Below are 27,651 nucleotides of genomic sequence, written 5' to 3' on the forward strand. Positions count from 1 at the left end.
TCTGTAATACTCTGTGGTCTGTGCAGCCCTTTGAGACTCTTCGTGATTAAGGGCGTCACAAATAATTATGGCTTGACTGAGGTTTTGAGTTTTTCCTTGCCCTCATGTAGGTGTTAGATCAGGGGATGAGGTTAATGATAGTCTGTGATATGCAATAATCTGTCTGTAGTCTGTAGTACTCTGTGCTCTGTGCAGCTCTTTAAGACTCCTTGTGATTAAGGGCGTCACAAATAAACATGTCTTGACTGAGGTTTTTGAGTTTTTCCTTGCCCTTATGTAGGTTTTAGATCAGGGGATGGTGTATTAATAGTCCGTAGTTCTGTTTAATGACAATAAAGGCTTTCTATTCTATTATATACACAAATAAATTCAACACAACACACTTTTCTTTGTATTTTATATAAAACAATATAATTTGAAAATAAATACTGTTTTACATGGACACATAAAAACAGGCTATTAGTAATGGGACAACGAAACCAAAACGAGCTAATAAATGAGGTTTCTAAGACTGATGCCGGAGGTTTTTTTTTTTTTTTTTTTAAACATACATTTTCGAAACGTGTTGGCAAAAGTAGCAGTATTTGTTGTTAAATGCAGGTTTTCGGATGGGCGAATCACCCTGTGCTACTCTCTTACATTTACAAAGATGCTCATGGTTGAAACACATGTTTTGCGTATGCTGAATAATTCGGGTGTCCTCCTCGCTATATCTAGGGAATGTTAGTAAATATCGGATCTTTTTTGGTTGACATATCGAAGTTTTAAATGAAAATGAAGACAAAAAGTCACTGGGAGGAAAGAGGTGACAACACTGCATATATAAATAGAGCACATTAAATATGTGCAATAGAATGAATACTGAAAAATACTCTATGACATAAATTATCAAAAATGGACTATGGCATGAGAGGATAATATTATCTATATACAAGTTGGGGGAGGACATGTACCGTATTTTCTGCACTATAAGGCACACTAGGTTAGAAGGCGCAACCCCAAAAACTAGTCTTTTGTGCTATTTTTTCAAATATAAGGCACACCGGATTATAAGGGCTAGTGTTGCCCTCAAAATAAGTACCATATTTGTGCATTGATGAGTCGAAATAAATCGATGATAATAGTTGAAACATTTGGACACAATGGGAAATGAACCCGGATCCCGGCGGGCAGGGCGTTGGATTCCAACCACCAGATTGCCAAGGATATAGACGACACATGTTAGTCAGATTTTTCAGATCCTTATTATAATTTGAGTATAATTTGAGTTATTTTTTAATGTTATTTATTTTTATCTTATATGACTCCTTCACTGCTTCTAAATTCAGTTTTCTGAAAGCCTGCTGTGTTATTCTGCGCTAGCTTTTAGCATGGTGTTTGTTGACTACACGGTGTATATATGCTCGTTTTATATCACCTGTTAACGTTCTGTCTGCAATAATTTGGAGTTTCAGTATTGCTAGTTTTACTCGATTGACAAAATTGCTGTCAGAACAGCCTACAGTAGAATGTCTCAACGGGGTTGGCCGTTTTGGCAGAACATCGGGCCGCGAGAACATAAAACCAGTCTGTGGTACAGAAAAAGTTGGGGACCGCTAAAATACAGTATCGAACCGGCTACTGGCAAAGTCTTTATAAAGCGCGAGAGATTCCGAACTAAATGGAGAGAAAGGCATTGTGGGAAGTAATTTGGTCATTGAAAGATATAAATAAACACATGGCCGCATGTATTCAACAATGTTTGTCACTGCAATCCTTAGTTTGTTTGAGATAAAGTGAAACATTTATGAGTAAAGAGTATAATTGTTAGGGTATGGCTCTCCTCCATCAACCAGGGGGCGCCTAATCAGTTTGTTATTGGGACAGTTGTGTCCAATCACCCATCACCTGTTCCTAATGAGCTTCATAAGGACATTTGGACAGCACACAGGGTCGGGTGATTTCCCCTTTTACTTTTTCCCAGTCCATCCTGTTTTCCGAGGTTTGTTTTTTTTTGTTTTGGAATTCAGGCAGTTTCATTGTTGTTTTTTAGTGTTACTTTATTTAGCATTTTTGTGATCAAAAACAGGGGCAGCACGGCAGCGCAGTGGTTAGCGCATGTGCGGCACAGTTCTGAGGTCATGAGATCGGACCTGGAGTTTGCATGTTCTCCTCGTGTTTGCGTGGGTTTCCTCCGACCACTCCGGTTTCCTCCCGCATTCCAAAAACATGCATGTCAGGTTAATTGGCCGGTCCAAATTGTCCCTAGGTGTGAATGAGTGAGTGAGTTGTCTGTCTCTGTGTGCCCTGCGACTGGCTGGCAACCAGTTCAGGGTGTCTCTTGCCCACTGCCTGAAGATAGCTGGGATGGGCTCCAGCACCCCCGTGACCCTACTGAGGATAAGCGGTCCAGATAATAGATGGATACCATCATTTCAATTGGGTCCTAAGTACTGCAAGGTTCCTGCTTTCCTGCGTTTGGGTCCACCGGCTTATCATAAGATACTCACCTGACGCTGAGTGCTGTCCAAAGGTCCTTATGAAGGGTAAGGCGAATCAGGGACAGGTGTGGGGTGATCGGAGACTCCGTTTTCAAATTCAAAGCGATCCCTAGACCCTAACAACGAGAAGACCATTGCCTTTTCCTACCAAATCTACGTTCCTTGGGGCCCATTGGTAAGAATTCACGGCTCTTACTGTCGCCACCCGGGTTCAATCACTGCGCTACAAGTGTTTTGCAATGGTGGTCAGCGATAACAATAATCGCAAGGCGCATGTTCGCATTTATGGCCAATTTGGGGCGTTTGGGTGCGCCTCGTAGTCCTGAAAATACGGTAATCAAAGCGCGACGGCGTTATAACCCCGTTTTACTGGAAAAAGGAACAAATAATTTATAAAGCACTTTCTTTAGTCTTTCTGTTTCGAAGAGAGGCACTGGTTTTCACAATGGAATCAAACTACAGTAGAGTTTTCATTCAGTGTTTTTTTTTTAAAATAGCACGTCGGTTCGCGGTATCCCTTTCCAGGCACTTGTCGTGACGTGCGCCGAATATGTCCTCGGAGGAAAAAGCAGCCTTCTTTTGGAAGATTCCCCATCTCGCCGTGCCAGTAAATACAGACGTGGGCGTGTAATTCCGTACCAGAAGGCTCTTCCTGGTTGTCGGTCCTAAATCTCGGTCCTAAATCTCCAAGCATTTTGCGCACCGGCACAGTAGTCTCGCATCCAGTGAAGTCAAAGCAACAAAGAAGACGCTTCTATCCAATGATGCGTTGTTGTAGTTGGTTTGTTGATGTTGATGTCTTGTAGCAGCAAACTATGAGAGGCCGTTTGAGAAGTGAATCCTACTGGCTCTCAGATTTTACTTGGTACTCTCACACCTGCGCAACTATACTCTCGTAAGACACTACTATACTCTTTTTAGATTTCGAGCGATACAAAAAGTAGGACGAAAGAGGAAGTGGGTAGAAAACAAGAAGACTCTCTCATAAATGGTATCATAGGCTCATATACACACTACTGTACTCTCTCATGCATACAACTATTCTCATAGACACTGTACTATACTCTCACAGTAATACTACTATACTCCAATAGACTACTAAAGTCTTTCACATACACTATTTTATCATACTTTCTCACACGAGCTACTCTATTTCTACACACTCATTACCATATTCCTACACACACACACACACAATACTATAAACTCTCACACACAGTATTATACTCTCTCACAAACACTATTATATTTTCACACTCATCATTAAAATTGCTGCTTTTCACACATAGTGTAATGATCACCTCACCTCTCAGTATTGTTTTACTTTAGGTACATTTTTGGGTACTTGACACTGATCTGTGGGTAAGTTGATCACTCAATGGGTTTGTAATGTCTTTTCCTGTTGGAGCAACCTAACTTCCTGTTTAATACTGAATATTAGAAATGCCCGTGTATGAGATTAAACTAGTAGGTGTGAGAGAGTACTGCATAGTAGTGTGAGAATGAGAGTATAGTAGAATGTGACAGCATAGTAATGTGTGTATAGGGATAGAGTAATATGCGTGAGAGAGTATAGTTGTGTGTATAAGGGCATAGTAGTATGTATGAAAGGTAGTGTGAATGAGAGTATAGCAGTATGTGTGTCATTATTACTCATTCATTTCACCTGTGCCAGCTCATTTGCATGTCTGATTGGCTCCCTGTCCCTATTTAAACCCTGATCTGTCACTCTCCTGTGGTCAGTCCGTCTGCGAACCTCTGTTGTTACAAGGCAAGCCTTTTTGACCCTGACTCCCGCCTGTCCCGTTTTTGCACCCGTTTTTCCACCTGTCCGGTCCTGATCTCCCTGTTTGTCTCCGGCTACGACCCGTTTTTGTTCCCGACCACGTCTGCTCTCCCGTCCTGGCTAACGACCCGTTTCTGACTCCGGCCATGTTTTCGCTCTCCTGTCCCGACTATAGATCTGTCTTTCCGTCTCTGACACCGCAATCGCTCGCTACGGAAGATCCACTCCCGTATTCGGATCACAATCCGATTGCGAGAGCGACTTGCTTCCCGCGTCCAGCGAACACCGGATTGTGGGCGCAGCCCTTCCTCTTTCTTTCAATAAAGCTTGTGGTAAACGTTACGCAAATGGGTCCTAATTCCGTTCTTGTTGTGACAATGTGTGAGAGAGTATAGTAGTTTGAATGAGAGTATAGTAGTATAGATGAGAGAGTATAGTCTTTTTTCGGCATGAGTGAGACTGTTTGTATAAGAGTATAGTTGTGAATGCGTGGGTGTATGATATTATGCGTAAGCAAGTAGTATTTACTTCTCAAAGGACCTCTCACAGAAAACAGTTGTGCAGCATGCTTGTCTACACTCTCACTCACACACACAGACACACATACTCTCACACAATATGTGGATACACGGTGGGAGGCAACAGTCCATCCATCTCTGTCAGTTCAGAGCAGAACGCTTTTCCACAGAAAATAAGTTTACGGGTCAACAATCTCAAAGTGCTGTGCTGTAAAATATCCGTTGTACTGCGTTCTCATAACAGAACGGAGTATTCCTTCATTTTTTACGTGTGTAGTGTTCCTCCTCTCTCATCTTCTGGGCTTGTCACACCTGAAAAGGGAGGAATAGAAAGTCAGGTACACAATGTATCTTTATGAGGCGAGACCTGAGTGTGGAATTACCTGTCATTTTCTTACTTAAAGGGACAGTGTCTATTATTTAGCGCTTATTACTAGTATATTTTTTTTCAAACAATATTGATTTAAAAAAACAGTAAAAAATACATAAACTATAATATAAATGTGCATTTAAAAAATACGTGTATAGTATGATTCATTTTACATTGTATGATTCTGAGCAAGATTTATTCGGACACCTGCAAATGAGATTGCTGTCAAGAACCGGAACAGGAGGAGGACCCAGCTGCGTGACGTTTCTCGCACAAGCTTTATTTTACGTGAAATGGGGCAGTCATGTACGTTAACCCAAAACGCCAGTGATTCGGCGATCGTTGGGCGGAAGACGTAAGGCAGCAGTCTGGTGTGGAATGACAGGAAGCCAGAGGCCGACGAGATTGATACCAATGGCAAGAGCAGATATCGGACAGATGGGGTCGATACTGAACACGACGGGACAGACAGGATTGATAACAGGCACTGGAGACTGGAGTCCGATACCAAGCAGGACTAGATAGACGGAAACGATACCAGACACTGGAGATCGTAATTAAACAGGACAAACTAGACGGGAATACTGAGAAACTGTAGATCGATATTAAACAGGACAAAAATAGAAGAGAAAGACACCGGACAGGAATCACGGGCAGGAAACTGGACAGAGTCAAAACCCACGTCTTGCGGGTGCAGAGGTTCGTTGGCGGACTGACAAAGGGTGAGTGAGAGCACTGAGCTTAAATAGAAGGGGAAGCCAATCCGTCAACGAGCCGCAGCTGGCGCCACACGGGCGTGGCCAATTGTGCGCCATGGCAACCGTGACAACTGCATAGGATGCCAGTTATTTTGACTATTATACCTCAATGTTGTTTTAAGTATTATGCACTCTTTATATTATTGTCACACCCGGCCAATCCTGTTGCTATTCTTTGATATCCACACCCTTTAGGGCAGATCTACTTTTTTAACCTAGGAGATTTGATAACAGAAATAACTCAGAGGAGGGTGTTTTGGAACAGGTTGGATTTTTCCTCTTCTGAGTATTTGGGTCCTTCCCTGTTCTCCTTACAAGTTCAAAATCCATTGATGTCTTCATTTCTTATTTTGAATGTCTGCTAAACTATAAACTCGTCAAGGGGAGCTAAAATAATTGTCTGATACCCCAAAAACAAAAATCTTGCGGTAAATAAATGTAAAATGGTGCATGTTGGTCATTTGAATCTCTGTAGTTTGTATACTTATTGTGCCTTTTAGCACTCATTTTTGGTTGCAGTTCTCAACACAGCGACGCCAAGGGTTCAAATTGTCATGATTACTGATGTTACTCAGCTGTGCCCGCTCATTTGGCGCCAACCGCCGCGGGTTCTGATTGGCTCCCTGTCACTATTTGAACCTTGTCCTGTTAATCCCCTATTGTCAGTCCATCTGCAAACCTCAGTGTACACTAGGCAAGCCTACCTCGACCCTGACTCCCACCTGTCCCGTTTTTGCTCCCGCTTGTCTCACGCTATGACCTGTTTTGATCCTGACCACGTCTGCTCTCCCGTCCCGGCTTACGACCCATTTTTGATCCCGACCACATCTACTCTCCCGTCCTGGCTTACGACTCCTTTCCGACCCCGACCCCGCTTTGCTCTCCCAGTCCTGGCTACCGACCAGTTTTTCCGTCCCTGACACCGCCATCGCCCGCTACGGAAGATCCACTCCCGTGTTCGGATCACTGTCTGAATGCGAGAGCGACTTGCTTAAAGCGTCCAGCGAACACCGGATCGTGGGCGCAGCCCTTCCTCTTTCTTTCAATAAAACTTGTGGTAAACGTTACGCTATTGGGTCCTGTTTTCGTTCTGGTCCTGGCAGAGTAGCCTGTGAACTGGTTCTGAAAATATATCATAGGTCATTGTGATTTTCTAGGAAATGTGATTTTGACTAAGTAATCATGACAACCTGGTAATAACATAGTATTAAAATAGTAGCAATATGTTATTATAAAAACAAAACTGGTCGACTTTTGCGCAAATCAGTAACAGAAAAGTAGCTCTCAGCTTCAAAAACTGGCAACCCCTGATCAAATAAGACACACTGTCCCTTTAAGAGAGATTCCGAATCAGGGCTCGTGGCGGATCTCACCTGCAGGTCCTCTCGTTGAGCTCTAGTTGTCGATCTTTACAAAACTCATCGGTATGTTTGCAGGAGCAGCGACAGGTTTGCGGATCCTGCAGGAATAAGTGCTTCCTTCCCTTAGAGCACGGCTTGCAAACACTAGAGCAGGACAGACAGAAAGACAAGAAGAAGAAAACGAGGAGAGGGATGAGGATTACAGAGTGTTGATACCACCAAACCCAGGAATCAGTCACCCTTCCTTAGAGTCATATGTTGAGCAGTTTGACCTTCCAAGTGTTTGCATAGCATGAGACAGTCTTGCATGGGGTTCAGGATTGGCTCTCACACTTGAAACTGTTATGCTCTCATACATAAGAGTGAAAGGAAGCACAGGACAACACCTTTGTCTTCATAAACATAGGTTAAATACGCTTGCTTACAGCACTAACATTGTCTCTTTGTCAAAACTCGCGAACACACTGTTCATCATAAAACCAAGTCAAACATGCTCACTTACAGTACTGCAATGGTCTCATGAATACATGTCAAACGCTCTCACACATGCCGGTGAAATGTTTTACTATTCTTTATGAACACAAACATTTCACCAAAGTGTTTGTCGTGTGTTTATGAGTGTATTTCACCATCATCTATGAATGCATCTTAGTACTGTGAACAAACATGTCTCACTTGTCACGGTTGACATGGAGCCCAATTGGCCCCGCCCGTGTTGACAGATTGGCTTTCCGTCTATTTAAGCTCAGTGCTCTCACTCTTCCTTTGTCAGTCCGTTAAAGAACCTCTGCCCCGCAAGACGTGGGTTTTGACTCGGTCTTGTTTCCTGTTGGTATTTCCTGTCTGGTATTGTTCCCGTTTATTATGTCCTGTTTAATATCAGTTTCCAGTTTTGTTCCCGTCTAGTTTGTCCTGTTTATTCTCGATATCCTGTTTTGAAATCAATCCTGTCTGTCCCGTTGTTTAATATCGGTTTCCAGTTTTGTTCCCGTCTAGTTTGTCCTGTTTATTTTCGATATCCTGTTTCATTATCAATCCTGTGTGTCCCGTTCTGTCCGGTATCGACCGCATCTGTCCGATATCAACTTGGGCAATTGGTATCGATCTCGTCGGCCTCTGGCTTCCTATCATTTCACGCCAGACTGCTGGCTAACGTGCATGACTCCCCATTTCCCGTAAATTAAAAGGCTTGTGTGAGAAACGTCACGTATTTGGGTCCTGATCCTGTTCCGGTTCATGACATCACTTGAGGGAATGAGCGCTTTTGACCAGCGTGTTTGGAAGCATTTGACTAGTGCGTGTGTAAAGTTTTCTTCGTCGGTTTAGGAGATTATCTCAGTACTCTATGTGAGCGTGTTTGACTAATGAGCACACACGTTTGACCAGGGTGTTAGAAAGCTTTTGACTGGTATGTGTGTAAGGTTTTGACAGAGGTTTATGAGACCATTTGAGTTCTGTAAGAGAGTGTGCTTGACCTGTGTCTATGAAGACAAACCAGTGTGTTTGAAAGCTTTGACCAGTTTTGCGTTTCCTTTCACTCTTATGAATGATAGTATTTCAGTTGCAAGTGTGAGAGTCAATCATGAATTATAGCCTAGACGGCACCCGTTTTGCTAGTATACAGGCAAAAAATGCAGGAGGTAAAGTGAACTCTTCTTTACAACAATTGAACTCCATTTTTATCGGAGAGCTCTCACACACCATACCTTTGTTAGGCATGCCAACAAAGACAAACATGTATCATTTCATTTATTTTCATCAACCTCATTCAATTGTAAATAAAACCAAAGAAACCCACTGAAATTTGCTGTTAATCCAGTGATTCAAATTTTAGTAGCCCAAAATAAACAATGGTTTTTGTCAAGACCGGAACGGAGACAGGACCCACTTGCGTTTTTCACGTTTTTATAGGAAGAAAGATAAAGGGTTGCGCCCATGATCCGGGAAGCAGGTCCCTCCGAACGCGGAAGTGGATCTTCCGTGGCGAGCGATGGCAGTGTTGGGAACGGAAAAACGGGTCGGTAGCCGGGACAGAAGAGCAAAAACGTGGTCGGGGTCGGAAGCGAGTCGTAAGCCAGGAAAGGAGAGTCGACGTGGTCGGGGACAAAAAAGGTCGAAAGCCGGGACGGGAGAGTAGACATGGTCAGGATCAAAAACGGGTCGAAGCCGGGGGACAGTCAGGCGCAAAAAAAGGCGGGAGTAAGGGTCTAAAAAAGGCTTGCCTAGTGTTAACTGCGGTTCGCAGATGGACTGACAAAAGGGGACAGATAGGAGTGGGTTTAAATAGGGACAGGGAGCCAATCAGAGTCCGAGGCAGTTGGCGCCAAAGGAGCGGGCACAGCTGAGTCCCATCGGTAATCTAATATCTGTGATTTGCAGTCAGGAGAGGCAGGTGTAACTCTCTTGTCATCATGGAGATATAAAACTAAGGATAGACAGAATAATTATAATATCCAGTGTTAAAGTTTACATTTGATGTTACACATATTTGATTTTCTTTAAGAAAATTACTAATTTTTCACATTCCAATACACATTCCAATATGGATATTATCAATGGTGAGTGCCTACAGATGCAGAGCGAGGCATGCAATCCTTTTGCCTCATGGCAGGGGGCAATAGTGAGACAAAGGATTCTGATTTATATATATATATATATATATATACACCGTAAATTCCGGACTATAAGCCGCTACTTTTTTCCCAAACGTTCAACCCTGCGGCTTATTCAGTGATGCGGCCAATTTATGTAATTTTTCTAACAGCCGCCAGCGGCGCTCGAGTACAAAAGGTAAGATTTAGACCTGTGGAATATATGCGCCGGGGAAGACTGTTACAACATACCCTCATCATGCAAACTGCAAAAAGAAAGGCACATGACGCAGTTTTCAAGCTAAATGCAATCGAGCAGTCCGATAAAGAAGGAAACAAAGCTACTGGACGTAAGTTTCACTTTGCGAGCATGTTGCTAGCGTGTTTTTGATCAAGGGAGCGTGGGACGACGTTTACATGAGAAAGTCTCTTTCCCATACTGGGGAAGACGACTTTGAAGACGTCGATATAAGGAAGAAGATGAGGAAGGTGAACCGTGATTTCTACAAGAATCGTAAGTTTTCTTAACAGACCCGATTACTGTGTTGCGAGCGTGTCGCTAGTAGCGTTTTGCTACCCTTCACAGGCCCAGTTTGGGATTAAATATTATTATCAAAGCTTTGAAAACTCTCTCGGTGTACCGTCTTTCTTTGTGAATATGTGTAACCATGTATAACATGTATTTGCAACTGTATGTTTTTGTAATGTATTTATTTTAGAGACTTATTCTGATATGTTTTCCACGGGCAAATCAAAAAGAAGGGGCGAAAAACAATGGGGGCTGACGGGAAGTGGAGTAAAGGTGAGACGTGTTTGTGGATGCAGCAGACAATAGTGGATATTTATTTTCCCCACCCCTACCTTTAGAAATATACATTTTTTTTCCTTGGATTATTTTCAACGGGACCCGGACTCTGCAGGTCTGCATCAAACCTTAAGTACCGGTATCATTATCCATTAATTTTGACGGCTGTGGAATCGCGGGACACAACGTCGGGTTTGGGTTAATTTTGTGACTGTGTTACATTTTTTAATGTAGGCGCATGCGGCTTATATACAGGTGCGGCTTGTGTAAGTACAAAAGCGGTTATCCTCTTAAAATGGGGCGGGTGCAGCTTATAATCAGGTGCGCTCTATAGTCCGGAATTTACGGTATATATATATATATATATATATATATATATATATATATAAAATTGGAGACCATGGAACACCAATCGTTACACAAAACCTAGATGGGACGGGCATTTCTCAAAGGTTCTTTATACATAGATGCCACCCAACAGAAAATTAGGATCTGGTTTGCTAAATGAAAAGAAAAAAACAATTAGTGCTGAGTGACAATCAACACTTTAAAGCAGGAGTACTGTATTAGATGTCACACCTTGATTTCTATTACTGTTTAAATGGCAGCATTGGGAAACTCTCGAAATATTGTGTAACCTGCTTGACTATTGTGTACACTGTTGTACTTGACGTCAAATATTTGATATCCACTTTGGACCTTGGAAACTATGACCAATGAAATCACTGGGTTTCGCCAAAATAAATGCATTATTTGTGTATAACGTGCGTCCCTCATTTGTTATTTAAAATTTTACTATTTCTCATTCTAAGTTACAAAAGTTGTTAAATATGTTGTCACGGTCGCTCATTGCCCTCACTTGGCCCCGCCCGTTTGGCGCCAGCTGCGGCTCGTTGTCTGATTGGCTTCCCTCCTATTCAAGCTCAGTGCTCTCACTCACCCCTGGTCAGTCTGTCAATGAACCTCTGCACCCGCAAGTGTGTTTTGACTGTCCAGTATCCTGCTTGTGTATCCTGTCCAGTATCGATCCCGTCTATCTCGTCCTGTTTGATATCTGACTCCAGTCCCCAGTGTCTGGTATCGATCCCGTCTGTCTCGTCCTGTTTGCTATCTGACTCCGGTCCCCAGTGTCTGGTATCGTCCTTTCTGATATCTTGCACCAGTCTACAGTATCTGGTATCGATCCCGTCCGTCTCGTCCTGTCTGATATCTGACTCCAGTCTCCTGTATCTGGTATCGTTCCTGTTTGTCCCGTCCTGTCCGGTATCGACCCCGTGTGTCCGGGATCTGCTCGTGGATCTAGTATCGATCTCGTCCACTTCTGGCTTCTTGTTTTTTTCACGTTGGACTTCTGTCTTTCTTCTTCCGCCCAGCAATTGCCGAAGCACGGGCGTTTTTGTTCACGCGCATGACTGCCCCATTCCTGTGAAATAAAGCTTGTTGATATATTAATTCAATGTCCTGATGAGATCGATACCAGATACATGGGAAGATACCGGTCAGGACGGGAAAAGCCAGGATCGATACCAGATACATGAGCAGATACAGGACGGACGGGGTCGATATCGGACAGGACGGGACAGCTAAGATCGATACCAGATATACGGGCAGATTCCAGACAGACGGGATCGCTACCGGACAGGACGGGACAGACAGGATCGATACCAGATACTGGATTCAGATATCATACATGACGAGACAGACGGGATCGATACCGGATACTGGGGACTGGCACAGGATATCGGACAGGATGAGACAGGCGGAATCCATACCAGACACTGGATACTGGAGTCAGATATCAAACAGGACAAGAAAAATGGGATCGATACCCGATACTGGAGACTGGAGTCAGATATCAGACAGGATCAGACAGACGGGATCGATACCAGTCAGGATTCAAAAGCAGGATACGGAAAGAGTCAAAACACACGTCTTGCGGGAGCAGAGGTTCGTTGACGGACTGACAAGGGGTGAGTGAGAACACCGAGTTTAAATAGGAGGGAAGCCAATCAGGCAAAGAGCCGCAGCTGGCGTCAAACAGGCGGGGCCAAGTGAGGGCAATGGGCAACCATGACAGGTACGTCAAATTCGGTTCTCCAGATATGAGAGTTTTGACCATGTGAAATGTGTTTTACATACCGAAAACAGTTCCGTTGCCCCCAATCAAATGTGTTATTTGTTTTTAAAGTGGTTTTGCTCGCACAGCTTACAAGCGTATTTCATCCGAACTGAACTAGCCCGCTCAGTGAAAACGTGACTTTTATCCGTCAACCGTGGTCAAAGAAGAAATCTGCTTGCTCTGGCCTTGTGGAATTTCATTTTATTGTAAAATGATGGAAGTCATCAGCTGCTCCATTGCTTCATACATGGATTACAAAGCAAGAATTGCACTTGAGACACAAAACGAACGCAGTATTGCTGCAAGACAACAGTTTAGTCGGGGAACAGTGCACTCAGGTTCGACACTTTTTTGGTGTTAACTTTTAGGTAACACCCTTCATGTTAGCAGTTCGCTTGTGACCGGTTACTGAAATCTGCTGCGAAATTTGCCAAAAACATCACCCAATTTTTTCCTCGTTTCTTGGTTACCTTGTTAAGCGCCCTTATCCATGAAAATACTGTTTTTTTCTGGTGTTGGGTATGATCTCTGGGTCTTTTTATTGCCAGTATACTTTTTAATTAAAATATTTGAAAAAAATGGTGAAACGAACCTCAACATGATTATATGAATAAATAAAAGGCTTTTCTGTTTTATATATAGATATATATATATATATATACACACACCGTATTTTCCGCACTATAAGGCGCACCTAAAAGTCTTAATTTTTTTCAAAAGCTGACCATGCGCCTTATAATACAGTGCGCCTTATATATGGCTCAATATTAAATCGCAAGGTCTCGCAACTTACGCAACAGCCGCCGACTCGATTTTCCCCCGAACGTGGAGTAGTCCGCGGTGTATGCGGGGATTTATATACCGGCGTTTCATTGGCTAACCAATGTGTCAACCATCATTTGAATCGATCGCTATTGGCTAAAGTTATTCGGAGCCTCGGATAGGCTAGAGGGCCAAAACAAACCCTGCAATTGGCCGAAAAAGATGACTGTTAATAGCAAGCTTGCTAAACTACGCCATAAAGAAACATGTTTCATTAGTCTGTATTTGTAAACATTTTACACTCCTGGATTTACTACACTCACGGTTGTAAGAAGACCATGGTTGCATATCATTATTGAACGTGAGAACTTAGGTGAGTTATGCGGCTTTATATTTTCCCGGTTTCTTGTTTTAGAACGATCTTGATGTTGATGTGATGAGTTGAGTGAATTAAACTCAATTCCAAGTGTTTATTGTCATATGCACAGTAAAGTTGCAAGTGAAAAAGAAAATAGAAACTAAGGAATGGTTGGCATTTCTTGAATCCCAAGACTTTAACCTTCCGAATGATATTGGAAACGATGCATTTGAGTGACATCGTACGGACACCGCATCCGCACGTGTCTACGACACGTATTTGCTTCTTTGCAAGCTTTGGGAATGTCAAGGGGGTAATCAGTTGGACTGAATCATCTGACTGTTTTGTCGACGTTCCCATTGTAGCGCCTTATAATACGGTGCGCCTTATCTATGGAAGATATAGGACCAAAAATAGTTTTTGGGGGGTGCGCCCTATAACCCGGTGCGCCCTATAGTGCGGAAAATACGGTGTGTATATATATATATATATATATATATATATATATATATATATCTATATATATAATATAATATTATATAATATTTATGTATATATGTACAGTCAAGAAACTAAGTATTTGAACACCCTGCTATTTTGCCTTTTCTCCCACTTAGAAATCGTGGAGGGGTCTGAAATTTTCATTGTAGGTGCCTGTCCACTGTTAGAGAGATAAACTAAAAAGAAAAATCTAGAAATCATAATGCATGAAATCAGTGTCTGAAACTGACAACCAGGAAACCAGAAAACTCCTCCCAGCCATAAAGTTGCGTGCCCCATTTTTACAACTTGAAACACAATAAGACGACTAATCGCAAACCCCCCCCAAGTATTAAGGATTAATAATCAGAATATATAACAAAACAAAACTTTAAAATGAAGTTTATTATAAATCTACTAATAACATTCACTGCATGTATATGACATGGCTGTTTTCCATCTGCCATCAGTATGTACCTGTATTGACTCATCTTCATTCATGCAATGTTTGCGTTGCGTCGTCTGCTACAAGCCACATGAACTCCTCTTTCCACGATCCTCTTAATAAACGTTTACACTTTGTAGCGTCATAACATTTGTTAGCTTCTTTTGAATTTTTTTCTCGGGCTGAGGTTTTGCCTGTGTGTTCTCTGTGCGTCTACTTTGGAAAATGATATGCTAATGCCTAACTTTATAACGCTCGGGAAAGTCCGGAAGCACGAAGTTATTCAATGCAGGCTTCTGATTGGCTGCCGAGTATGAGAATTGCCAAACGAACCGAAATTTTGTTTTTTTTCTTGAAAAAGTTGTCGGCCACCCGGGCGGAGACGTTGTGTAAGTTGTACGCCCGACGTAAAAGATGCACGCCGCGGGCGTCCGGGCAGACATTATTTCAGACACTGATATTATATAAAATAATATGTAAAATCCAACACCCGAGGAGGGTTAAAAACGGCCCCTAGCAGAGGGGACGGAAAGCAGTCGATAATCATCAGAAAAAGTACCAGCATTGCACGACGGGAGACAACAAAAAGATGAAAAGCACAAAAATCACAAAGAAGACAGGCGAGACATAGCAAAGCGACACAGACTAAACACGGCGATTACGATTTTACTGATACGGCCGAAACAATGTCAACAGCTTACACTCCGTGCATTAATTCCTGCTCGTCCGTTATCAGGCATCTCAAGTTTCGAGGAAAATATACCTGTGCTTTTACTTTTTTTTTTTTGACACATCTGAGCGAATACAACTGTTGATGATGTTAAACCGATAGTACCATGCAATAGTACACATTGTACTCACATATAGGCAGTGTTAGGCATGTTATTTTCAAAAAAAGTAATAAAGTTATAGTGACTTGAATAGGGAACAGACAGGTGGTTGTGTTATAGGACCTTGTTATAATTATTACACCATAACAGTAAACGATTTACTGTATCCTACATTTACGAAAATAACAATATACTAAAATAACAATCAGTCGTCAACAGTATAAAGGGAGTTTAATACGTAACTCAATCGTCCGTCGTAGAGATGGGAGTTCCAACTCTTTTTAGAGAACTGGCTTTTTTGGCTTGGCTCTTCAGCTCCCAAATGACTCTCTAGGTTAATTTTTGTTGTTAAATCCATTTATCATGAATTATTAGGAATGTCTTAAGAAAGGAAAAATCAAGCAAAATTAACACTTAAACGTTAACACTGAAAAAAAAAACAAAGGTAACATAAATATATACATATATAATAATAATAATTTCCTTTGTATTGTCATTCTTTGTAACAATGTACACAGAACGAAATGTCGATACACCTGACCCGTTGTAGCGAGCCGATGCAGCCGCAGCCAACAGAGGGCGCCGCCATTTTACCAATTAGGTATGACTCGGCCGAGGCGCGAACCAGCGACCTCCCAGTCTCAAAGCGGGCACACTACCATCTAGGCTACTGAGCTGGTTTAATCTGTATACATGTGTAGATATTCAAATACTTATTTGCAGCTGTATCACACAAATATATTGTTATTGTGATTCCTGGATTTTTCTTTTTAGTTTATCTCTCTCGCAGTGGAAACGCACCTACGATGAAAATGTCAGGCCCCTCCATGATTTCTAAGTGGAAGGAATAGCAAAACAGCAGGGTGTTCAAACACTTAGTTTCCTCACTGTATACATGCAGTATATCTATATTTTATATTATTTTTTATGTTTAAAATATAATATTAGTTTCATCAAATTGGTGTTAAACCACTCACAATTAAAGCAAAATGAATCAAGCACAACATTTTGAAATAAGTTTTGTATCTGTAGTTGTATTTTAGTTGTGTTTTAGTGGTATATCTGTATTAGGATTTTAGTAGTATTTCTGTTGTATTAGTGTAGTAATAATTTTTAGTATTCTATTTTTTTCAGATTAAAAGCAAAATTATTTATTGTGTCCCTGTTTTTAAATAGTACATTTGATATTTAGTTTTGTAGTATTTTTTTGTCTATTTGTAGTATTTCTGTCGTGGAACTTTTGTAGTTTTTCTTAAGAAGTAATTTTGTTGTATTTAGGTTGTAACATTTCTCTTGTAGAATTTTTGTACTATTTCTTTCGTATGGGGTTGTTGTATTTTGGGGGTATTTCTGTATTTGAGTTCTTTTCAGAATGAAAACAAAATAATATATTATGTGCCTGTTTTTAAATAATGCATTTTATAGAAGATTGTTTTTGAATATTTGTACTATTTCTATAGTAGTATTTGTGCAGTAATATTTCTAAAGTAGTGTGTACGTGTTAAAATATTACTGCAGTAGTATTTTTGTAGCATTTTTGTAAAACTTTTTGATTTTAAAAGAGTGTGAAATAATATATTAGGTCCCTGTTTTTTAAGAATACATTTGATATTTAGTTTTGTAGTAATTTCGTTGTATATTTGTAGTATTTCTGTATTAGTGTTTTTGTAGTTTTTGTTTAAAGGTAATTTTGTAGTATTTGTGTGGTAAAATTTCTGCTGTAGTATTTCTGTACTTTGGTATTACTGCAGTAGTATTTATGTTATACTTTTGCCATTTTAGAATAAAAACAAAATAATATATCAAGTCCCTGTTTTTAAGCACTACATTCTATATTTAGCTTGGTAGTATTACTGTAGTTGTATTTTTGTAGTATTTCTGTAGTAGTAATTTTGTAGGATTGCTGTAGTAATATTTAATGAATACATTAGTACATCAATATTATTTATGTATTATTATTTCTTTTATGTAGCATTATTGTAGTTGTAGTTTTGCAATATTTCTGTAGTATTTCATTTTCAGGATGAAAGCAAAATATTATACCAGGGACTACATTTGATATTTAGTTTTGTAGTACATTTAGAGTATTTCTGTAGTTGTATTTTGTAAGAGACACACAAAGGCACAAAGTTATCATCAAAATACCTAATTATTTTTTTCATCGATGGTACCGTATTTAGTATTTTATTTATTGTCATTGTATTTTTACCATTTTAGTTTAGGCGGGCCAGATTTAAAACCTTGCCAGGTTGCATGTGGCCCAAGGGCCGTAGTTTGCTCACCCCGGATCGGATATAAAGAAAGCTTATACAATAGTTTTGTGTTAGAGCTGTAGTTACTCTTTTGAGAATCCAGTACATGGATATTAAAACAATTAATTTGTGCAGTAACATTACGGCCAATTAGTAATATGGGTGAGTAATTGCTAAAATAGGTGGATTCAAATAGTATTTAGCATCATTTAATCAAGCTAGCAAAACACACATAGCCATGGGATGACAGGTCGGGCGGGTACGTTAGCAACATGCTAATGGTCGGGTAGTTGTAGTACATTAAAAAGGGTAAAAGATCTCCTCCCAAACCATCTCAATTACGAGAAGCACGACACTCAGGTGCAGGTAGGTGGAGAAGGCGGAGCTGACATACGCATCGCCAATTGTTAAGTCTGGCTTTTTCTTTCGCTTTCGTTTTGGGCCGTTAGCTCGGCCTCGCTGGGATTGTCTGGAAGAGAGAACAACATTGCAGAGGGAGAGAGAGTCTGAGATAGTTCATTGTGTTCTGGATTCTGATTGGCTTAACAGAGGAGGATGCTTTCTATCGCCAACAAAGGTGGAACTCTCCACCTGCTAAACATGCTCAGGAGCCACATGCAGGTTTTTGGCGCTCCTTAGTGGCTCCCTGGCAACTTTTTAAAATATATTTGATAAAGAAATGGTGAGAGAACCGAAAAAGTAAATAAAGTTTTCCGTAACGTCCACGTGAAAGCGGCAATGTATCATAAAAATGTGAAATAAAACCCCAAATTATTTGTAGAATTATAATTTGACAGTACAGAAGTTATTAGTAAAAAAATAAACATTTATAAAATACAGTACTTTCATTTGTTAAACAAATACTTGAGCGTGTAAATTGGATTTGATCTTGAGTTATACGTTTTAAAAAATAGGTTAGGTTTCTGTTTTGCAGCTTTTGACGTTTTCACAAAACAATAATAGGTATAATGTATTTATTTACAAACATTTCCAAGCAATAGGCTGCAACGTTTGTGGATCGGTCCATATATCGATATTATCGATACTGAGTGAGTATTTGGATTGGGTCGATACTATTCCCCTGGGATCAATACTATCTTAGAGTTTTCAAAAACACAATAGTAATGTTGTTCGTGAATTCAACATACATACAGTACATTATAACTTTCAAATATGATCAATTGTGTTTACACTTGATTTGCATTGATGACTTTTTATTCAAAATATTGTGCAATGGAAGGTATTTTAGTTTGTTGATGAGACCATTTCCATGTGATAATTGAGCGTATGAAAAAAAATGTTTTGACAAGTGTGAATGAAAGTGTTTAACCAGTAGATGTGTGTAAGGTTTTGCTGTAGATTTATGAAACCATTTCAGTACGGTAAGTTAGCGTTTATGACCTGTGTTTATGAAAACAAATGTTTTGACTAGTGTGTTTGAAAGTGTTTACCAGTAGATGTGTGTAAGGTTTTGCTGTAGATTTATGAAACCATTTCAGTACGGTAAGTTAGCGTTTATGACCTGTGTTTATGAAAACAAATGTTTTGACTGGTGTGTTTGAAAGTGTTTAACCAGTAGATGTGTGTAAGGTTTTGCTGTAGATTTATGAAACCATTTCAGTACGGTAAGTTAGCGTTTATGACCTGTGTTTATGAAAACAAATGTTTTGACTGGTGTTTTTGAAAGTGTTTCACCAGTGGATGTGTGTAAGGTTTTGCTGTAGATTTATGAAACCATTTCAGTACGTCAAGTTAGCGTTTATGACCTGTGTTTATGAAAACAAATGTTTTGACTGGTGTGTTTGAAAGTGTTTCACCAGTAGATATGTGTAAGGTTTTGCTATAGATTTATGAAATAATTTCAGTTCGGCAAGTGAGCGTTTTTGACCTATGTTTATGAAAACAAATCTTTTGACTGGCGTGTTTGAAAGTCTTTCACCAGTATATGTATGTAAGGGTTTGAAATAGACTTATGAGACCATTTCAGTGCTGTAAGTGAGCGTTTTTGACCTATGTTTATGAAAATAAATGTTTCGATTAGTGTATTATTGAAGTGTTGAACCAGTGCTTGTGTGTAAGGTTTTGCATTAGATTTGTGAGACCATTTTAGTCCTGTAACAAACGTTTTAATCAGTGTGTTTGAACCTGTTTTACTGGTATGTGTGCAAGGTTTTGACTTGAGTTTTCTTTCACTCAATGTATGAGAGTATTTCAGGTTTAAGTTTAAGACCCAATCCCATATTATGGCCCATTGGTCATTTAAAGAGGTTTAGTTTTACGGGAGGGAGAATGATTCAAAAACACATGTGAAACATACAACCTTCTGATGACACGCCCCACATAAATAATGGAACGTTGTGGACCTAAATTGTTCGTGTGAAGACGAGCGTGCTTGCAATTCATTGTGTTCTCTTTAAAAAAAAAAGAATATAAAATCCATAAAAACCTCCCACATAAATGAATGATAATAAATTTCTCTCAGGATCACATTCATCAACACAAGTGTTAACTGTGTTATTGATTCAAAGCACAATAGAATGGGAACAAGGCCGTAAAGAATGAACGCTTACAATGGATGCACCTGGGGTGTTGCATGAGCACTTTTTGCCCACTGGGCAGTTTAAATTAAAGTTTGTGAAGACTAATGAAAGCCCTAGAAGTGCACGCTTGGAATTCATTTCACAGACCGCAAGCAGTTATTTTAACACCGAATATTTGTGAAAACCCTAACCCCCTTTGTTGGCTAAGCATTTATTCGCAAAAAGACATTTCACTCTTCCAGGACAGGGCGAATTGTATGTCAACACCATCTTTTACAGGCAGTCAGATAGGTTACCCCAGATGAGAAAACTACCCAGAAAAAAAGCTAACTTAGCCTTTTCTTGTTCTGCTGACTCAACAGCTTTCCCGGAAAGACATTCCAGTCTCCCAGGCCAGAAATCGGAAATGCCACCCAGAAGTAGTGTTTCAATGCGTGTGATACACTTATCACGCACATTCTAGTTTTTTTGAAGTCTTCGCTGCTATATTAAAAAACATCATTTTAATGCAAAAAAAGAAATACAAATAAAAATAGAGGCAAAGGTTTTTAGACTAGCAACGACGATATGCATTTATGGGTAAACAAACATGCAGACATTTACAAGTACATGTTATAATTCTTTATTTTTGTCCATCAAAAAATGATCAGAATTGAAGCACAATTATTAGTTCTGTTTCTTTTTAAGTACTAAATTTGATAATATGCGTTTGAAAACTACAAATGCAATACGCCTAGCTCAGACGTTTTTCGTTAGATTTTACTAATATCTTGATAGATAAGAAAAATACTTCAATTTCTGGAACATAGAACCTTTCATTTGTTTGCAACTAATCATAAATAAATAAAAGAAAATTGGGGATAACTTCTCCTCTGACCCTTATGTAATGTTTTGTTTCCCCTCCACTGGCATGTTTTATTTTAATGTTTTGTTTTTTATATCTTTTTATTTCTTGGTATTTTGGTTTGCTGTACAGTTTGAATGTACTGTTTACGCATAACTGTGGTAAGATGTTGGAATGGTAATGTACATGAGAATGTTCAATAAAGTAGTACTTGCTTCGTATCGATAATAGTCAGGTTTATTTGTGATGCCTTAAATCACGGGGAGACTCAAAGGGCTGCGCAGACCAGATGCAAACTACAGACGATTATGACACATCCCCTGATCTAAAATCTACATGAAGGCAAGGAAAAACTCAAAACCTCAGTCAAGTCAAGTCATGTTTATCAGTGACACCCTTAATCACAAGGAGACTCAAAGGGCTGCACAGACCACCGATTATTGCAAACTACAGACTGTTATTACACCATCCCCTGTCTAAAACCTACATGAGGGCAAGGAAATACTCAAAACGTCAGTCAAGTCAAGTCATGTTTATTTGTCACGCCCTTAATCACAAGGAGCCTCAAAGGGCTACACAGACCACAGATTATTGCAAACTACAGACTATCATTACACCATCCCTTGATCTAAAACCTACATTAGGGCAAGGAAAAACTCAAAAACCCCAGTCAAGTCATGTCATGTTTATTTGTGACACCCTTAATCACAAGGAGTCTCAAAGGGCTGCACAGACCACAGACTTTGGCAAACTCCAGACTATTATTATGACAGCCCCTGATCTAAATTCTACATAAGGGCCAGGGAAACCTCAAAGCCTCAACATGAGGCAAATGAAGAAACTTCGAGAAGGGACCGCACATGAGCTAATCCTCCTTCCATGATGACCAAGAAACATCTGCTTTTCGCCAAACATGTGAGTGATTTGAATAAAATGAATAATATATGACTCGCCAATAAAAGATACATTTGATAACCCCCCCCCAAAAAAAAATCAACATTTCACCAGATGATGGCAGTAGCCCCTTAGCCACCTTGCCCTTGGCTTTCTAGGAGAATTTTATTTCTGATATAAAAAAAAAAGGAACGCAGACTGTGAGGGCTGCCGCTTCCAGGACAAGTGATATCGGAGTGTTTTTTTCTTCAAAAATCTAAAAGAACTGCGTGGCTGTTTTCAAAGAATTTAAAATCAAGAGGCACTGCCAGATCAAACATGCTGACTAGGACAAGCTAACTGGAAACAAACGCTGTGAAAAGGTGAAGCAAATGGAAGCTGTTTTAACGGTACAGCAGCAGATATGTTTATTGAGCTGCAAAATACATTATTTAAGTATATCCATTGAGTTTTTTCACGAGACCCTAAGAGTCAAATGAAAATGCTACACAGGCGAGCTAAGAGGTTGCGACGATGATCGCCAAGCAATGCGAACCCGTTCAAAGAATGGCAAGCCTTCTCACATTTACAGCAAACAAAATCTGGCCCGCTTTCTCAAAGGTTTGGACACCCCTGCCTTTAGTAGAAGCAACATTTCAAAATTTAAAAAAACAACTAAATATCGATATTTGGATCGATCCGCCTAACCCTGGTAGTTACTTCACTTGTTTTCTCGACCTTTTGCATTGATGACTTAATTCACGCTGCAGGGAAACACACAAAAAACAGAACGAAAAGCAGTAAAGTTGAATGACCCCCGAAGCGTCATCGCTGACGACCGCAAACCACCGCGGGACGATTCGTAAACAATCGAATGGAGGTTAAAGAGGAGCTCCCCTACGAAACGTCACGCCAAAAACTACCTTGTAAATAATTTTGCCTATTTATCCTGACAATCTTTTAGCAAATTTTTCTCTTTAAAGTCCAGTGGTGGAACTAACACCTTACAAAAGAACCGTACCGTACCTTAACTCGTTATCTGTAACATTTTGTAACGCAACTGTCTGCACCGCTTATCCTCAGTAGGGTCGCGGGGGTGCTGGAGCCCATCCCAGCTATCTTCAGGCAGTGGGCAGGGGACACCCGGAACTGGTTGCCAGCCAGTCGCAGGGCACAAAGAGACATACAACTCAAACCCACGCAAGCACGGGGAGAACATGCAAACTCCACACAGGAAGGTTCGATCTCACGACCTCAGACCTGTGCCGCACACGCCCTAACCACTGCGATAACTGTCTCGTTGTACTCATGATCGACCAGCAACACGACATTGACTACAACTTTTGTGCAAGATGGGCGTGTTAAGAACTACAACTGAGTACAGTTACGGTGGAGGAGGGCGCGTAATTTCTCCCCACTGATATTCTGATAGACCGTACATTCACTCATATCCTATGAAAGATACTCAAATCAGGGAGTCAGTGTAAATGTGCATATTTGGCTGTGTGTTACCAGTAGCGAATAATAGGCAGTTCGTAGGGAAGGGGCGGCCTAAAAAGAACAAGGAAATAAATGGAGCAAACGTGAGCACAAAATTTACAGTAAAAAAATTGCAGAATTTTTGTCTTTTAATTTGTAAAATGTATTTTGCAATATCTTGGGAAAGATGTCTTGGACATTACCCAGAAACGGAGAACAAAAGATTCGAGTGGTTTAAAGTACAGAGACAAAATGGATACGGACTGTCTCGTGTGGGTTTGCAGGCTCTCAAAATTGCACGAGCCAAAAATATGAAGGTCTTTCTAAGGGTTGGTGTCGTTTTCTACTATTTCTTTTATTTTGGGGCTATTTTCAAAAAACATTAGGACTTTAATGTGATTATTTACGGTAATTTATTACTACAGTGCCTAGATAAAGTATTAGTACCTCAAAAACCGCTTTGTTATTTTGCCACATTTCGGGGTTCAAACTTAAAGCTAAAAACGGAAAATATTTTCCAAATAAAGTTATGGAAAATTTCATTGCAGGAATGGGATACAAGAACATTTACTCATCTACCACTGGGCGACCAATAATAACAAAATGGAAAGAGCATAAAACCACTACAAAACCTGGCCGTCTTTCTTAACATTCGGATATGCAAAGAGAAATCTAATCAGAGAAGCAACCAAGAGATGCATGTCCACATTGCAGGCATACACAGCTGAGGTGGGACAATCCGTGCATATGACAAATATTAGTCGTACTCTACATAAATCTACCCTTTATTTGAAGAGTGGCAAGAAATAGCTCTTTCTGAAAGAACACCATATAAAGGCCTGTTTGATGTTTGCAAGAAACCACATGAGAGACACTAATAACGTGTGTAACAAGGTTCTCTGGTCAGATGTGACCAAAATCAAACTTTTTGGGCCGGATGCAAAGCATTACGTTAGGCATAAGAGTAACACTGCACATCACCACGAAAACAAAATCCTCACTGTCGAGCATGGTGGTGGCAGCATCGTGCTCTGGGGTTACTTTTCTTCACCATACCATATAGCACAATATCAAATGTTGAATACGTTTTTTTTCTTTTACGATTGTGTCTCACATGTTGTTGATTCTCTGAAAGTTCGTTATCTTAAACTTTGAAGCCTGAAATGCAGCGATATGTCAAGGTCAATTCATGTTTACTTGTATAGCCCTTAATCACAAGAAGTCTCAAAGAGCTGTACAGACAACAGACTATTATGACACCATCCCCTGATACAAAACCTCCATTAGGGTAAGGGAAATCTCAAAAAGCGAGAAAAATGAAGCAAACTTGAAAGGGGACCGCACATGAGGTAACCCCCCTTTCGGAATGACCTGGCTGCAATGGATGTTGTATTAATAAACACAAAAATAACAAACAGAATATAGAATAATTAAAGTAGGGCAGCACGGCGGCGCAGTGGTTAGCGCGTGTGCGCACAGTTCTGAGGTCATCAGATCGAACCTCCTGTGTGGAGTTTGCATGTTCTCCCCGAGCTTGCGTAGGTTTCCTCCGGGCACTCCGGTTTCCTCCCACAATCCAAAACAGGTTAATTGGCCAGTCCAAATTGTCCCTAGGTGTGAATAAGCAAGTAAATTGTCTGTCCCTGTGTGCCCTGCCACTGGCTGGCAACCAGTTCAGAGTGTCCCTTGCCCACTGCCCGAAGACAGCTGGGATGGGCTCCAGCACCCCCGTGACCCTACTGAGGATAAGCGGTGCAGATAATGGATGGATGGATAGCTGGCTAATCAAAGTATAATATAGAATAAAAAATAAGAAAATAAAAGGATGACCAAACTCAAAGAGTTCTTGGGTGGGACAATGCGCTGTAAAAAAATGATCACACTACTTTTGGGTCTTTCTAATTTGTGGTAGTAAAGCAATTACTTTTTAAATGAAGTAACTAATAACTATAACTAATTCTAATTTTCGAGTAACACCCTTAAAACTTGACCCTGGAGAGCCATGTATAATCTTGCTGCAAACAATGTTCAGTCCATCGTCATCAATGGCAATAAAGACATCAACCGCCCAACAATGTTCCCTGTAATTTTCCTTACGGGTCTGAGCGTTCACACAAAGTCGGTGAGCAACGCTTGAAACAACAGTGAGCAACAGCAATCCCAAGTGTGGCAACTAAGTCATTATCAAACATGTGCACTTGACATTTTGCTGAGTTTCCGGCAATGCAAAATTCTTTTTCTCTTTTGAATGAATTGACTCATGTAGTATTGCAAAGGTTGTACGGCCTACAAACGTCGTTTGTTCGTACAATTCTTTCACGAGATATCCATTTCTTTTTATTTCCTGATTTATTTTGTCGCATAAGATTAACATTTTTGGGGGCTTATTTCGTCGGTTGTAAGATACAGAACTGTACTTAATCACATTTTTAGTGGAAGTACAATGTTGGCAACAAGATTCACTTGATATAATTGGGATTATTTGAATGCAACACAAACTTTTTATTTTTTTTCCGTTTTTTTCCTACCTTTTTTAAATTCCTTTAAAAAAATCTCATTGTGTTTATTTTTCCGAGCTGTTACTTTTTTCTCTTTGTTCTCTATTTACTTTTTTTCCTACGTTTCTTTTTTTTCTGGCTTTTTTCTAAATTTTTCCTTCTTTTTTTCTCAACTTTTCCATTTTGGTATTTTATTCTTTTTTGTTCTATTCCCCCCTTCTTTTAAGTCATTTTGTGCATAGTTTTACATAATATTTGGTCATGTTGGGATTAAAGAAGCAAAAACAACCCGAAGAGCCGTTTAGGACTCGAAAGAGCCGGTTCCTTTTAGTGAGCTGAGCCGAAGAAGCCGGTTCTCGACAAACTCTACTAACTTTACTCCACTTCGTTCGACTTCGACATGGACTTCAAAATACTGCATTTAAACACAACGTCAGGGGAACCTCTGTATTTTTACCTTCATGCACTGTAACTTTGACTTAAGTCGCTTCTTAATTAGTAATTTTGAGCCCTGATTTTTGTGCGCTGGCTAGATTTTCTTGTGCGCTGAGAATGTGCGAGCAGTGCATTCGGCTATCGGCTTAGGGAGTTATTCCAACAGGTCTTTAACGGCTTCTAGTGACGACGAAGCGCGCGTCATTCAAAATGGGCGCCTCTTCAAAAAGACGCCGCTATCTTTATTAGAGCCGGTGGCAATCAGGGAAGTGGGAGTTAAGTGGATGTAAAGGAGAGGAAAAATGTAAATAGGAGATAAAACGAGGGGAGGAAAGGTCAGGCACGGCGAGGGCAACAAACTCGTTATGAGTCACTTATTTACTGGCGTGCCGAAAGCCACCGGCGTGGATCAGTATGCAAACGACAGGAAAAATGCACGGAAAGTATATTAACATAAATTCCCGATTAAAAGCCGCGACTTTTTTCGGTACATTTTAAACACGGCAGCTTTAACCCTCGGGGCACGCGTTTGCTTTTGTGACGGTGTACATTTTTGGGAAGTTCAATTAAAAGTGGGATAGCTCAGATATTTATAAATGGTTTTTGACTTTCATCCACTCAAAATGTTTAGTAGGAGAGTCAAATTCTGAAAAACGCCTATAAAGCCTCATGCCATGAGGCTCTTTAACTCCACCCGGGGGTGTAAAAGCCCACATTAAACCCCACCCCCACATTTGCATATTACCCTGTTTTTAATACAGTGTGTATTTTCAGTCTAAATACTCTATATCAGGGGTGTCAAACTCATTTTAAGTCGGGGGCCACACGATAGAACAAACATTCTGTCGGGGGCCGGACAAGTAGATTAAAGAGAAAGAAAAAGAGAGATAAAGAAATAAGAGAAAGAGGGAGGGAAAAGGAGAGAGGGCGGGACAAAGAAAGAAAAAGAGAGAAAGAGGGAGAGAGCGTGAGAAACAGAAGATAAAAAGTCATGAGAGAGGAGGAAAAGAAAGTGAGAGGAAAAAAGAAATCCAAAGAGAAATAGAAAGACAGAAGGAGAGAAAAGA

General features: G+C 40.3%; 1 protein-coding gene across 5 annotated transcripts in view; it reads right to left on the reverse strand.

Annotated features, from left to right (window-relative positions):
• Window positions 1–380: 380 nt before the first annotated feature.
• The window catches only part of vegfab (vascular endothelial growth factor Ab), a 56,812-nt gene continuing 29,541 nt past the window's right edge, over window positions 381–27,651 (reverse strand). For 2 of the 5 annotated variants that reach the window (XM_088324619.1, XM_088324617.1), the window contains 2 exons: window positions 7,286–7,417; window positions 381–5,096 (listed from right to left, as the gene is read on the reverse strand). In XM_088324619.1, coding sequence (XP_088180745.1) covers window positions 5,075–5,096; window positions 7,286–7,417 — 154 coding nt within the window. In that variant the 3' untranslated portion in view covers window positions 381–5,074. Of the gene's footprint in view, window positions 5,097–7,285; window positions 7,418–17,128; window positions 18,385–27,651 lie in introns of those variants that run through there. The other 3 variants (XM_088324618.1, XM_088324616.1, XM_088324621.1) reach the window with 2 other exon arrangements.

Source organism: Urocampus carinirostris, chromosome 20 (assembly GCF_059441175.1).
Source record: "Urocampus carinirostris isolate Australia breed hairy pipefish chromosome 20, RoL_Ucar_1.0, whole genome shotgun sequence".
In the NCBI taxonomy this organism is placed as follows: domain Eukaryota; kingdom Metazoa; phylum Chordata; class Actinopteri; order Syngnathiformes; family Syngnathidae; genus Urocampus; species Urocampus carinirostris.